General features: G+C 42.8%; 1 protein-coding gene across 2 annotated transcripts in view; it reads left to right on the top strand.

Annotated features, from left to right (window-relative positions):
• Positions 1 to 11,633, top strand: part of Dhdds (dehydrodolichyl diphosphate synthase subunit) — a 33,009-nt gene that overhangs the window by 1,266 nt on the left and 20,110 nt on the right. For both annotated transcript variants that reach the window (XM_006975637.4, XM_006975636.4), the window contains exons 3-4: positions 7,729 to 7,845; positions 10,079 to 10,221. In XM_006975637.4, the coding sequence (XP_006975699.2) occupies positions 7,729 to 7,845; positions 10,079 to 10,221 (260 nt within the window). The remainder of the gene's footprint in view (positions 1 to 7,728; positions 7,846 to 10,078; positions 10,222 to 11,633) is intronic.

Raw genomic sequence — 11,633 nt, 5'->3', positions numbered from 1 at the left:
GACCCCTATGGGGGTTGAATGACCCTTTCACAAGGTTGCATGTTAGATATCTTACATATCAGATATTTGCATTATGACTCATAACAGTAGCAAAAGTGCATTTATGAAGTAGCAACAGAAATAATTTTATGGGTGGAGTCACCACCCCATGAGGAACTGTATTAAAGGGTTGCAGCGATAAGAAGGTTGCTTTAGAGCCTCCATCCACTTTTCCTTATACTATCTACTGAGTTAATCTTTCTTTGATGGTTAAGACTTCGAACAATAGCGGCAGACAGCCATGAAGGAAACTCCTGTTATTTATCAGCTCTGTGGCTTAACAAACGTGCCTTTATGAGTATTAAATGAAATATGTACGCAAAGAACTTAGTACAATTTCTAGTGGTACTCTTTTATTTATCTCAGTGTCAGGTATATGCTATATGTGTGGAGGTCATTGAACAACTTTCGGGAGTGGGTCATGGGGATTGAACTCAAATTATCAGGCTTTGGGAAGGCAAGCACCTTTACCAGCTGAGCCGTCTCGAAAGGCCTCATCAGGAATCACAACCATGTCGTATTGTGTGCATGAGACATGTTTTTGATGAAAGCCAGTAGCCTGCCCTTTTTTTTTTTTTTCCTACAGACAGTCAAGCAGCATGTAACAATGGATTTCAGTCAGTAAGCTTTGTATCTTCACATACTCATATACGAATGCCAAGTAATCACAAGCAGGTCAGAAATGGAAACTTTCTCCCCAGGAAACTGTATGCAAGCTTCGTGTTGGCAAATATGAGCTGCTTGACTAGGTTAGATTTGTTAAAAGGCTTTATGTAGCAAGACAAAAGGAGAAGACAGTGGAGGGCTGAGCTGGAAAGATGGCTTAGTGGATGAAGGTTCCTCCCACCAAGTGCAGTAACCTGAATTCAGCCCCCATTACTTACAGGGCAGAAGGAGAGAACTGACTCTTAGAAGTTGTCCTCTGATCTCCACATCAGAAAACACACACACACACACACACACACACACACACACACACACACACACACTAAATAAATGTAATTTCGAAAAAGTTAGAGACCAAAAGGAACAAATAATGAGTTAATAAAAGAGTTAAATTAATTGAACAGATTTAAGATAAATACAAATGGTCAATTAGTACCTGAAAAAAAAAATGCTTAGTATCTGTAGCTACAAGGTAAACAAAACTCAAAACTCGCTGGGTGGTAGTGGCACACACATTGAATCCCAGCACTCGGAAGGCAGAGGCAGGCAGATCTCTGTGAGTTTGAGGCCAGCCTGGTCTACAGAATGAGATCTAGGACAGCCAGGGCTACACAGAGGAACCCTGTCTTGAAAAACAAAACAAAAATCAAAACTCATTAAGCTCAAATTAGAAAGGGCTAGAGAGATGGTTCAGTGGCTAACGGCACTTGCTATTCTTGCAGAGGACTCAGGTTCAGTTCCCAGCACTGCCCACCGGGCAGTTGCTCACGGTAACTCCAGTTTCAGGGAATCTGATGCCCTTTCATGCGGGAGCACAGGCGCACATGTGGCACACAGACATACACGCAAAACATCTGGGCACATACGGTTATAAAATGAAATTTTTTTTTATTTTTTTTATTTTTTTTTTTTCTACATTAAGTAGGTATATTTTAGATAGATAAGTGGTTTTCAAACACTTCAAACACCTATAGAATACAGCATTTAAAATGTTTTTCTTTTTTTTTTTTTTTTTTTTTTTTTTATCCATCACAGGCAATTTATTTTGTTCTATTCATTCACAGTTAATACAGAAAATACTTGGAAACATTTCCATATAATGTTTGACACAGAAATCATCAAATAGAAGTATACAATGTTGACAGGAGGCAGTACATTTATAATTTATAACCCCAAATGTATTTATAAGTTAGAAATGGAAAGATCTACAAATGAAATTATGAAGGTTCACCAAAGTCATTTAATCTGTCAGTTTCTCATTCATTTTTATGTCTTAATAATATTCTATTGTATGAATAAGCCACATTTTATTTCTCTCCAGTATTTGATAGCTATTTGAGTTGTTTTAACTTTTTTACTATTAGCAACACACTGCTGTAAACCTTCATGTACATGTTTCATAGGTGCACATTTTCAGTAGTTTGAGGATATATTCCTAAGGGTAGAATTGTTGAGTAACAGAGTAACAATGTTTTGCATTTTGACCAACCACCAAACTGTTTTGCCAAAGTGGCACACCATTTTACAATCTCACCAAATCCTTGTTTTTAAGGCTCTGATTTTTGTACAAAAGCATTCAATCATTCTGTCAGACCAAACCAGGAAAAGTAAGCTATAGTTCAGAGCTGTTCTATTCCATTTACTATGCAAAGCCAGTAAGAAGATGGCGGAGACAAGCAGACGCAGGTAGGCCTGTGGCAGCGGCCCGCAGAGGTGGATGGGTCCGGCGGCAGCGGCCGACAGGGACATTTAGGCCGGCGGTAGCCGGCGGAGACATTCAGGCCCAGCAGCGGCCCACAGAGGTGGACAGGCCCTGCTGCAGAGATAAGCAGACAGAGGTGGACGGGCCCGGCGGTGGCGGCCGACAGAGACATTCAGGCCCAGCGGCGGCGGCCCACAGAAGTAGACAGGCCACTGGGCAGAAACGGGCGGACGCAGGCGGGTCCGCAGCGGCGACTCGCGAAGGTGGAAGGGCCCGGTGGCAGCGGCCGACAGGGACATACAGGCCCAGCGGCAACCGGGAGACACATACACGCCTGGTGGCAGTTCGCAGAGGTGGATGGGCCCGGCAGCAGTGACGGGCAGGGGTAGGTGGGCCCGCGGTGGCAGCCGGCAGAGACATACAGGCTCATTGGCCGCCCGCAGAGGCAGACAGACCCAGGGACATACAGGCCCTGCGGCGGAGACAAGTGGACCCAGGTGGGCCTGTGGCGGCGGGCCACAGGGGTGGACAGGCCCAGGGACGGAGAGGGGCGGACGCAGCTTGGAACGGGGACGCCCCTAGCCCCAACACCTGGGGAAGAGGTTATCTCCGTGGGTCAGAACCAGGGCGAGTCTGGGCACTCCGTTTGGGGACAACCCAGGGCCCAACTGCTGATCCTGTGAAACCCAACAACTTGGAGGAGTTGGTGAGACTACCCTGCTCAGCTGAAACCCATCTGGGAGAGGATTCAGATGCCTACAGTTTGAAGTCTGAAGAAACAAGATCAGCTGAGGAGTTGACAAATGAACAAAACGTGACCTGGGAACACAGAAGAAGGCGCTACCCAGCCACTAAACCAGATCACCAGAATCATAAGTATATAATTCATCGACTGAAATCAGCTGTCCCTGAAGAAACAGCCCAATAGCACCAATTTAACCAAGAACCCCTACTAAACCAAGACTAAAAATTAGAACAAGAGAGGCACTCTCAGACACAGACACCACCTGCACCGCACAGAGGAAAATATGAGTAGACGCCAGTGCAAAAATACAGGCAACAACATAAAGACCTATATGGCAACATCAGAACCTAGTGATTCTATACCTGCAAGACCTAAACATACCATGACAGAAGAAACAGAAGACATCAACCCTAAAAATGACTTTAAGAAGATGATAGAGGCCCTTAAAGAAGAAATAAAACATTCCCTCAATGAGGAAATAAAAACTTTCCTTAAAGAGGAAATGAAAAACTACCTTAAAGAGGAAATAAAAACTTTCCTTAAACAGGAAATGAAACACTCTCTTAAAGAGGAAATAAGAACTTCCCTTAAAGAGGAAATGAAAAACTCCATTAAAGAGGAAATTAAAAACTCCCTTAAAGAAATGGAAGAAAAAATGAACAAAAAATGGGAAGAAATCAAATCAAGCCAAGAAAAAGCAATTAAACAGATGAAAGAAACATTCCAAGATCTGAAAAATGAATTTGAGACAATAAAGAAAACACATGCTGAGGGAATGCTGGAAATAGAAATCCTGACAAAACGAACAGGAACTATAGAAACAAGCATAACCAACCGATTGCAAGAGATGGAACAGAGAATATCTGACACTGAAGACATGATAGAGAAAATAGATTCGTCAGTCAAAGAAAATACTAAAGACAAAAAAGTTGTAACACAAAACGTCCAGGAAATTTGGGACACCATGAAAAGACCAAACCTAAGAATAATAGGGATAGAAGAAGGAGAAGAATACCAACTCAAAGGCACAGAAAATATATTCAACAAAATCATAGAAGAAAACTTTCCTAACCTAAAGAAAGAAATACCTATGAAGATACAAGAAGCTTACAGAACACCGAATAGGCTGGATCCAAAAAAAAAGTCCCCTCGCCACATAATAATCAAAACACCAAACACACAGAACAAAGAAAAAATATTAAGAGCCGCAAAGGAAAAAGACCAAGTAACATATAAAGGTAAACCCATCAGAATAACACCAGACTACTCAATAGAGACTATGAAAGCGAGAAGATCATGGACAAATCTCATGCAGACACTAAGAGACCACGGATGCCAACCCAGACTATTATACCCAGCAAAACTCTTAATCACCATAGGCGGAATAAACAAAATATTCCAGGATAAAACCAGATTTAATCAATACCTGTCTACAAACCCAGCCCTACAGAAAGCACTAGAAGGGAAAATTCAACCTAAAGAAGCTAAACACATCCATGAAAAATCAAGCAATAGATAATCCCACACCAACATACACCACAGAAGAAACAAGCTGGCGTAGCTATCCTAATATCTAGAGAAAAAGGATGTTTCAAAAGAGAAGAAGTCTTGTGGCAATGCCTCAGTGGTTCAGGTAACTACCAGAACTCAGAAAAGTTGGTTGAACTTAGGATTGACTGGGAGGCCAAAGATTTAAAAAGCAGAAGATTCTCTCAAGACATAAGTTGTGTGATAATAGTGTGGCTTGTGTGTGTGAATGAGAATTTGTAAATGTTGAATTCTAGGCTTCGACAATCATTGTCAGTGCAGATTAAGCTGCAAGTATTTATGTTCTAAAACTTAAATTATAAAGCTAGTTACGTCTTTCTAACAACTAGTTTTAATGTTCATGAGCATATTTTACCTACATTACTTTTTCAGGATGTTGAGAAAGCACAGGCTGGAGGCTGGGGGCTAGATGGTTTTGAGGAAGAGGTCTTGGTGGACTCTTTCATAGAGCAAAGGGAAGCAATGCCTTCTGGGAAATGAGCTAAGTTTTAATCTAGTCTTTAAGATTAGAAGTCAAAAACAAAAATATTAAGGAAAGGAAAACTTAATTGATCTTTGAAGTATTGTTATGTGGAATTGAGTGGGACTTTTGAGGCCTTTCTTCCAGAAAACAAGGACTTGGTTGTCAGGCCTATATTAGGCCTAAACCTTGGTGCCATGTAGTTGTACTTAAATCATTTCAATGGAAAGTGTCTTAGTGATTGGATCTTCTAGTGCAGTTTGGAGTTCTTCCATTTGAAAAATGTGATATTTACATGGGATTGTTTGAATCTTGTTTTCTAGTCCCTCCCCATCACCACCCTCATAATCTGAAGGTAGATTTTTCTCTTGATAAAGGAACAAAAAAGGTGAACATCTTGTTTGTAAATAGGTATCTAGTAACTAGTGGTAAACTTGAAATGGTAGAATTCTTTAAAGCCTAATTCTAGGTAGCCTTAAGAAAATGTATCTTAATTATTTTTGAACCTGTATTCACCTTGTTTTTTTCAAATATCTTAAGTTATATTTTCTTTTTCAGAGCTGCTTCTTATTTGGGGCTACTTTTTTTTTTTTTTTAAATTGGGGCGTAATTCATAAAAGGGTATATTGTTTTGATGAGACTTTTTACAACTATGGCTGGATGTCTTTCTTTAGTCTTCCAAGAAGGGCCATTTTACTTTTTTAGAGTTACTTTTTAAAGTCATGAGGTCAACAACTTGGACTACTATGCATGTAAGCGCTAATGCAAATTAAAGCCCAAGTTGACCTCCAGCAGCAGTTCATTCTATGTTGACAGTGAGAGAACACTTTGCCTGTTAGGATACTGTTACTCGTGGACTGAAATGCTGAAAAAACCCCTCCCCCTATTTTGTTTTTTGCAAAAATCAAGGTATATTCTAGGGTTTCCTGGTTGACTTCAACAGATAAACTGAGATGATAGTCTTAGATCAGAAATGATCTGAATGTAGATTTACAGTCTATGTGTACAGCTGGCTAAGTGAGATCGCTTTCACAGTTCTGCATGTATCCCATCAGCTCCCCATTAGTCACTGAACTCTTAAAACTGGTATTGTAACATTATCACAATGTTTTGCGCCAATTTTATAAACTTTACAGTACAATATGTGTTCCTTTTCTGAGGCAAACCAAAGGTATATTTCTCAAGGTTCTGCTGCTATCAGCTGCGTTGATGGAGGATTTTTTATACATTTGTAATAGATAGGAATAAACCAGAAAAAAAGAAGAAAAAAAAAAAGTGGTGGAGGAAAAGGTGAACACTGCAAGAATACTCAAAAGGGCTGAGAGTTGCAAACGCCAAGAATGGCTTTGCATAGTAAATGGTATAAAATGAAATTTTAAAAAGCACCTTGCGCTGGGCGGTGGTGGCGCACGTCTTTAATCCCAGCACTCAGGAGGCAGAGGCAGGTGGATCTCTGTGAGTTGGAGGCCAACCTGGTCTACAGAGCGAGATCTAGGACAGGCACCAAAGCTACACAGAGAAACCCTGTCTCGAAAAACAAACAAACAAACAAAAAGTATCTTGCTTTACCCAGACAGGATGACAGTCAAGAAAATTTTAAACAACAGGTTTGGCAAAGATAAACAGGCAAAAGAATCCTTCCACGCTGCTGATGGGAATGTAGTGTGGTCATTGTGAAAATCACTAGAAAGGTTCCTCAGAAAATGAAAAGTAGAATTTCCAGGTGGTTCAGCCAGGTCACTCCTGTAGCTCACAAGCATCAAAGTCAGCCCCCTCAGATGCCAGCCAGCTCAGGTTTATTGCTCACTGTTCACAGTAGCCAGCTTGCCAAATCAGTCTAGTGCTTCTCAGTTAAGAGATGGATTATTTTTTTTTAAATGTGGCATATATACACACTAATGTTTTATTTAACCACGAAGAATGAAATCATGTAGTTTATAGGAAAATGGAACTGGAGGTCATCACGTTAGATGAAATAAACGTATCTTACAAAAATTAGTCCCACTTGTATTTTTTTCTCAGATGTGGAAATGATGAGTCATGAAGTCAAAGCAGAGGTGACTACTAGCAGTGTGGGGGAGGGGGAGGAAAGGATGCTAAGAAAGGTTAGCCGAGGGGTGACTAGGACCAGAGTATAACATGCATGCATGGAAAAGGTATCGTGAACTGCTTTATTCTGTACAAGTGAAAAACAAAAATATCCCGAGTTCGCTTGCGCAGAGGTTTTGTCGTAGAGTATGTTACTGACATTTGTTTATTGTGTGTGTGTGTGTGTGTGTGTGTGTGTGTGTGTGTGCATATATGTGTGTTGTATGGAGGTACATACATGCCACAGCACACATGTGGAGGTCAGAGGAAAACTTGTAGGTGTCGTTTTTCTTCCGGTTTGTGCACTAGTCCTGGGGCTCACACTCAGGTCGTTGGCTTAGCAGGAAGCACCTTTACCCACTGGGTCACCTTGCCAGCCCAGGGATTTTATCTGATTGCTCAAACCTATGAGTTAAGGATCTACTGTTCTCCTTTTATCACCCAAAGAATGAAATTGGCCGTCATTGTCTTATTCTCTAGGCTGGCCCAGTGCCCAAACATGTTGCGTTCATAATGGACGGAAACCGCCGCTATGCCAAGAAGTGCCAGGTGGAGCGGCAGGAGGGCCACTCACAGGGCTTCAACAAGCTCGCTGAGGTGGGTGTGGTGACGGCGCCTAAGCGAACGGCATGACTAGATAGCAGAAAGGGGGATTGGAGTTGCTGCGGTTTAAGTGGTTTTTATTTCTGTTCTGTTGTATTGCTTTGCCCGCCAAGGGTCTCATACTGGCATTAACAAAACTGAATCACAGAACATTAGAATATTAGAATCAATAACACACTTTGGTCTCTTGCTACCTTTGGGTTTATTGTTTTGTCTTATTGTATGTCTTATCCAGGCTACTACTAAATGTCTTAACATTTATAAAATTGCTGGGTCAACAGGGAAGGGCGCTAGCCATCAAGTCTGATGCCCTGAGTTCAGTCCCCGGAACACCTGTTGTATAAGGAGAGCCCCGACTCCAACAACTCTTTCTCTAACCTCCATACACATTTTGTTTTGGGCATGAATGCACACGTGTCAAAATCAACTTTTGAAATGACATATATCATTAAACTGACTTTATATTTGTTGGGCTTTTTGTTTTTTCCTTCCTACCGATACTCTAGTGACAGACATTGCTTACTTGTTTATTTACTTTTGAGACAGGGTTTCTCTGTATAATCCTGGCTGTCCTAGAACTCACTTTGTAGACCAGGCTGGCCTCAAACTCACAGATACCTGCCTGCCTCTGCCTCCTAGTGCTGGGATTAAAGCATGGGACATCACAAGTGGTTATATTTACTTTCGAGACAGTGTCTTATATAGCCAGGCTGGCCTCAAAATCTGTGTAACCAAAGATAACATTGATCCCCTGCTCTTCTCGCCTCTACTTCAGAAGTGCTAGGATCACAGGCATGATGCCACTGTACATGATTTTAATATTGTGCTGGCATTGAACCAAGGGCTTTGTTCATGCTAGGCAAATTCTTTACCAACTGACCTACCTCCCAAACAGTGATTGATTGATTTATTTAGACTTTTAAGAAATTTAGCCAGGCCTGGCAGTGATGGTGCAGGCAGGCCTTTAACCTCAGCACTTGGGAGGCAGAGGCAGGAGGATCTCTGCGAGTTCGAGGCCAGCCTGGGCTCCAGAGTGAGTTCCAGGGCAGCCAGGGCTGCACAGACACCATGTCTCAGAGAGAGAGAGAGAGACAGAGACAGAGACAGAGAAGAGAACGAGCAAATCAACAACAAAAACAGCACCTCCTGTGTGTCCAAGCTGGACGTAAACTCGGGGTCCTCCTGTGTGTCCAAGCTGGACGTAAACTCGGGGTCCTCCTGTGTGTCCAAGCTGGATGTAAACTCGGGGTCCTCCTGTGTGTCCAAGCTGGATGTAAACTCGGGGTCCTCCCACCTCAGCCTCTGCAGAGTGCTCAGTGTGCTGTGCGCTGCTCCCAGAAGTCACTTTGGCCATGATTCAGCTTTGAATGTTGACTAATGTGTCATGTCTAAAGTAGCATGAACGCAGCAGTCCACTTGTAAATGGTTGTCTGGAAAGTGACACACAGGAAACCCTGTTGCCACCTCTGAAGTGCTGCCCGGTGTTCCAGGTGTAACTTCTGTTCTGACCCCCCAGCCTCGGTCTGCAGTCATCAACGTTATGTTCGGGCTGTAATGCCTCTGTATAGTCCGTCTAGTCATCCTGTCAGGATGGGGCAGCAGTCCCTTCCTGCAGTTAGAGAGGCTAATGATCGCCTCCATTCATTACACGTCCACGATGGAATCACTGTGAAGATACCTAGGACTTCATGTTCTTGCTGAAGAGGTCTTTGGGATAAAGTACAGATCAGTTTTTAGGTTTTCTTTCTTTCTTTGTTTTTTGAGATATTGTTTCCTATAGCCCAAAGTGGCCTCAAGTTCAATGTGTAGCCCAAGTCTGACCTGAAACTCATGATCTTTATGCCCTCTACCTCCCAGATGCTCATATTATAAGAGTTCACCAACATGTCTGGATCGATTTATTCTGTTTATTTTTTGTAGGGTTTGTTTTTTGTTTTGTTTGTTTGTGTTATGTAGTCTAGGCCAGCCTTGACCCGTGTGTCCCAGCTTCTCAAATGCTGGGATAATAGAGCTGAGTCAGCACAGGCAGCCTCAGGTTTCTCAGTTTCCTGAATGGTGATTTTCTTCTTCCTGGTTGGTTCATTATTCTGACGGAAGTGCTGATGTTGCCCTCGCTGTACTCATCTGGGGAGGAGAGACGTCCTTGCTCCAACCCTGACTCAGGCGGGAACACTGGCTACCTCTCCCCTTCCTCCCGTGTCCTAGCTCTTCACCTTCTCCCTCTCAGACTCTACGCTGGTGTTTGAACCTGGGCATCCTAGAAGTGACTGTCTATGCGTTCAGCATTGAAAACTTCAAACGCTCCAAGAGTGAGGTTGACGGGCTGCTGGATCTAGCCCGACAGAAGTTCAGCTGCTTGATGGAAGAACAGTAAGATGCTGTCCAGACTGGCCCTCCCCCACCCCAGCCCCAAGCCCTTTTCCCTGAAACTTACTCAAGAGGATGACATCCAGGCTTCTCCACTGGCCTCCTCCACATGCACACACAGGAAAAAGAAAACTACCAGTCTACTTGTATTTAGTGGTTGGGTCATTAAATCCCTGTGACGAGAAGAAAAGGCCTTGTAGGTGGCCACAGTAAGTTAGTGACGGAGCCGGGTGGGAACCCGGCCCTGGCTCCTCCGGGGTCTTTGCAGTTCCTCTGTAAACCTCAAGAACTTCTTGCCCATATTACCTGAGAATGAGCATTCCCGGGCATCTCTTTGCACTCTACCAGTTTACAGGTAGGGGGAGATTGAGAGACAAATAGGGGCTGAGCTCAGAGATGCCAGGATTTATGTGCAGGATATCAAAAGTGGGGGTACTTGAATTGAAATCTAGGTCTTATTCAAATTTTGCTTTGATTAGACTATAATTGATTTTTTTTAAAGATTTATTTATTATGTATACAATGTTCTTCCTGCCAGAAGAGGGCACAAGATCTCATTATAGACAGTTGTGAGCCACTGTGTGGTTGCTGGGAATTGAACTCAGGACATCTGGAAGAGCAGCCAATGCTCTTAACCTCTGAGCCATCTCTCCAGCACCCTATATTGATCTTTTATAATCTAGTATATCCTCAAAAATAGGTAAACAGTTCTTGTTTCACAGACTTTGACAAAATGTGATTGAAGGTTAGATAGGGTGGATGGGCCATGAATATGGCCTTTAATTCTGGGTCAAGTCCTTCAGGACCTGCCAGGATTCCTACCCCACAGTAATAAGCTCCTGCTTTGCAAACAGAAAACACCGGTTTCCTTGTGGCATTCCCTAGTGAGAGAGACTGGGTAGAAACCTGAGTACTCGCCGTGTGCAGCTTGAGGTACTGTGGGAGCACTGTGAATGTTCTATGTATGGGCTCTGTAACCAGACCCCGGGTTCAGACCTGGCCTTTCCTTCATCCAGATTTCTAAACATTTGAATCTTCTGTGCCTCAGTCTCCTTGTTTGTAAAGGGGAACTTATAGTATGTAGCTCAGAGTATGGCGCAGTGATTGAGTTTGTTGGTTAGAGTAGGTATTTCGACCACCACCTAACTCTACAAACTATGTACTCTCAGCTGTCATTATTATCTTATTTCATCAGAATATAACAGATGTTACCAATAATACAGTTCCTGTTCTGGAGCGATTTACTGTCTTGCTAGAATGGGACAGATGTCACAGAATGTGTAAATGCAATTCTCTGTAAGGTCAGCTGAGGCAGTGTCATATGGCCAAGAGTTTGTATTCTCAAGGCAGACAGATCTGGTTCAAGCCAGATATGACACAGGAAAGGACCTTGGCCAGTTTCTGTATGAGCCTCA

This window comes from Peromyscus maniculatus, chromosome 2, assembly GCF_049852395.1.
Source record: "Peromyscus maniculatus bairdii isolate BWxNUB_F1_BW_parent chromosome 2, HU_Pman_BW_mat_3.1, whole genome shotgun sequence".
Classification (NCBI taxonomy): domain Eukaryota; kingdom Metazoa; phylum Chordata; class Mammalia; order Rodentia; family Cricetidae; genus Peromyscus; species Peromyscus maniculatus.
This window is presented reverse-complemented; position numbering and strand designations above follow the sequence as displayed.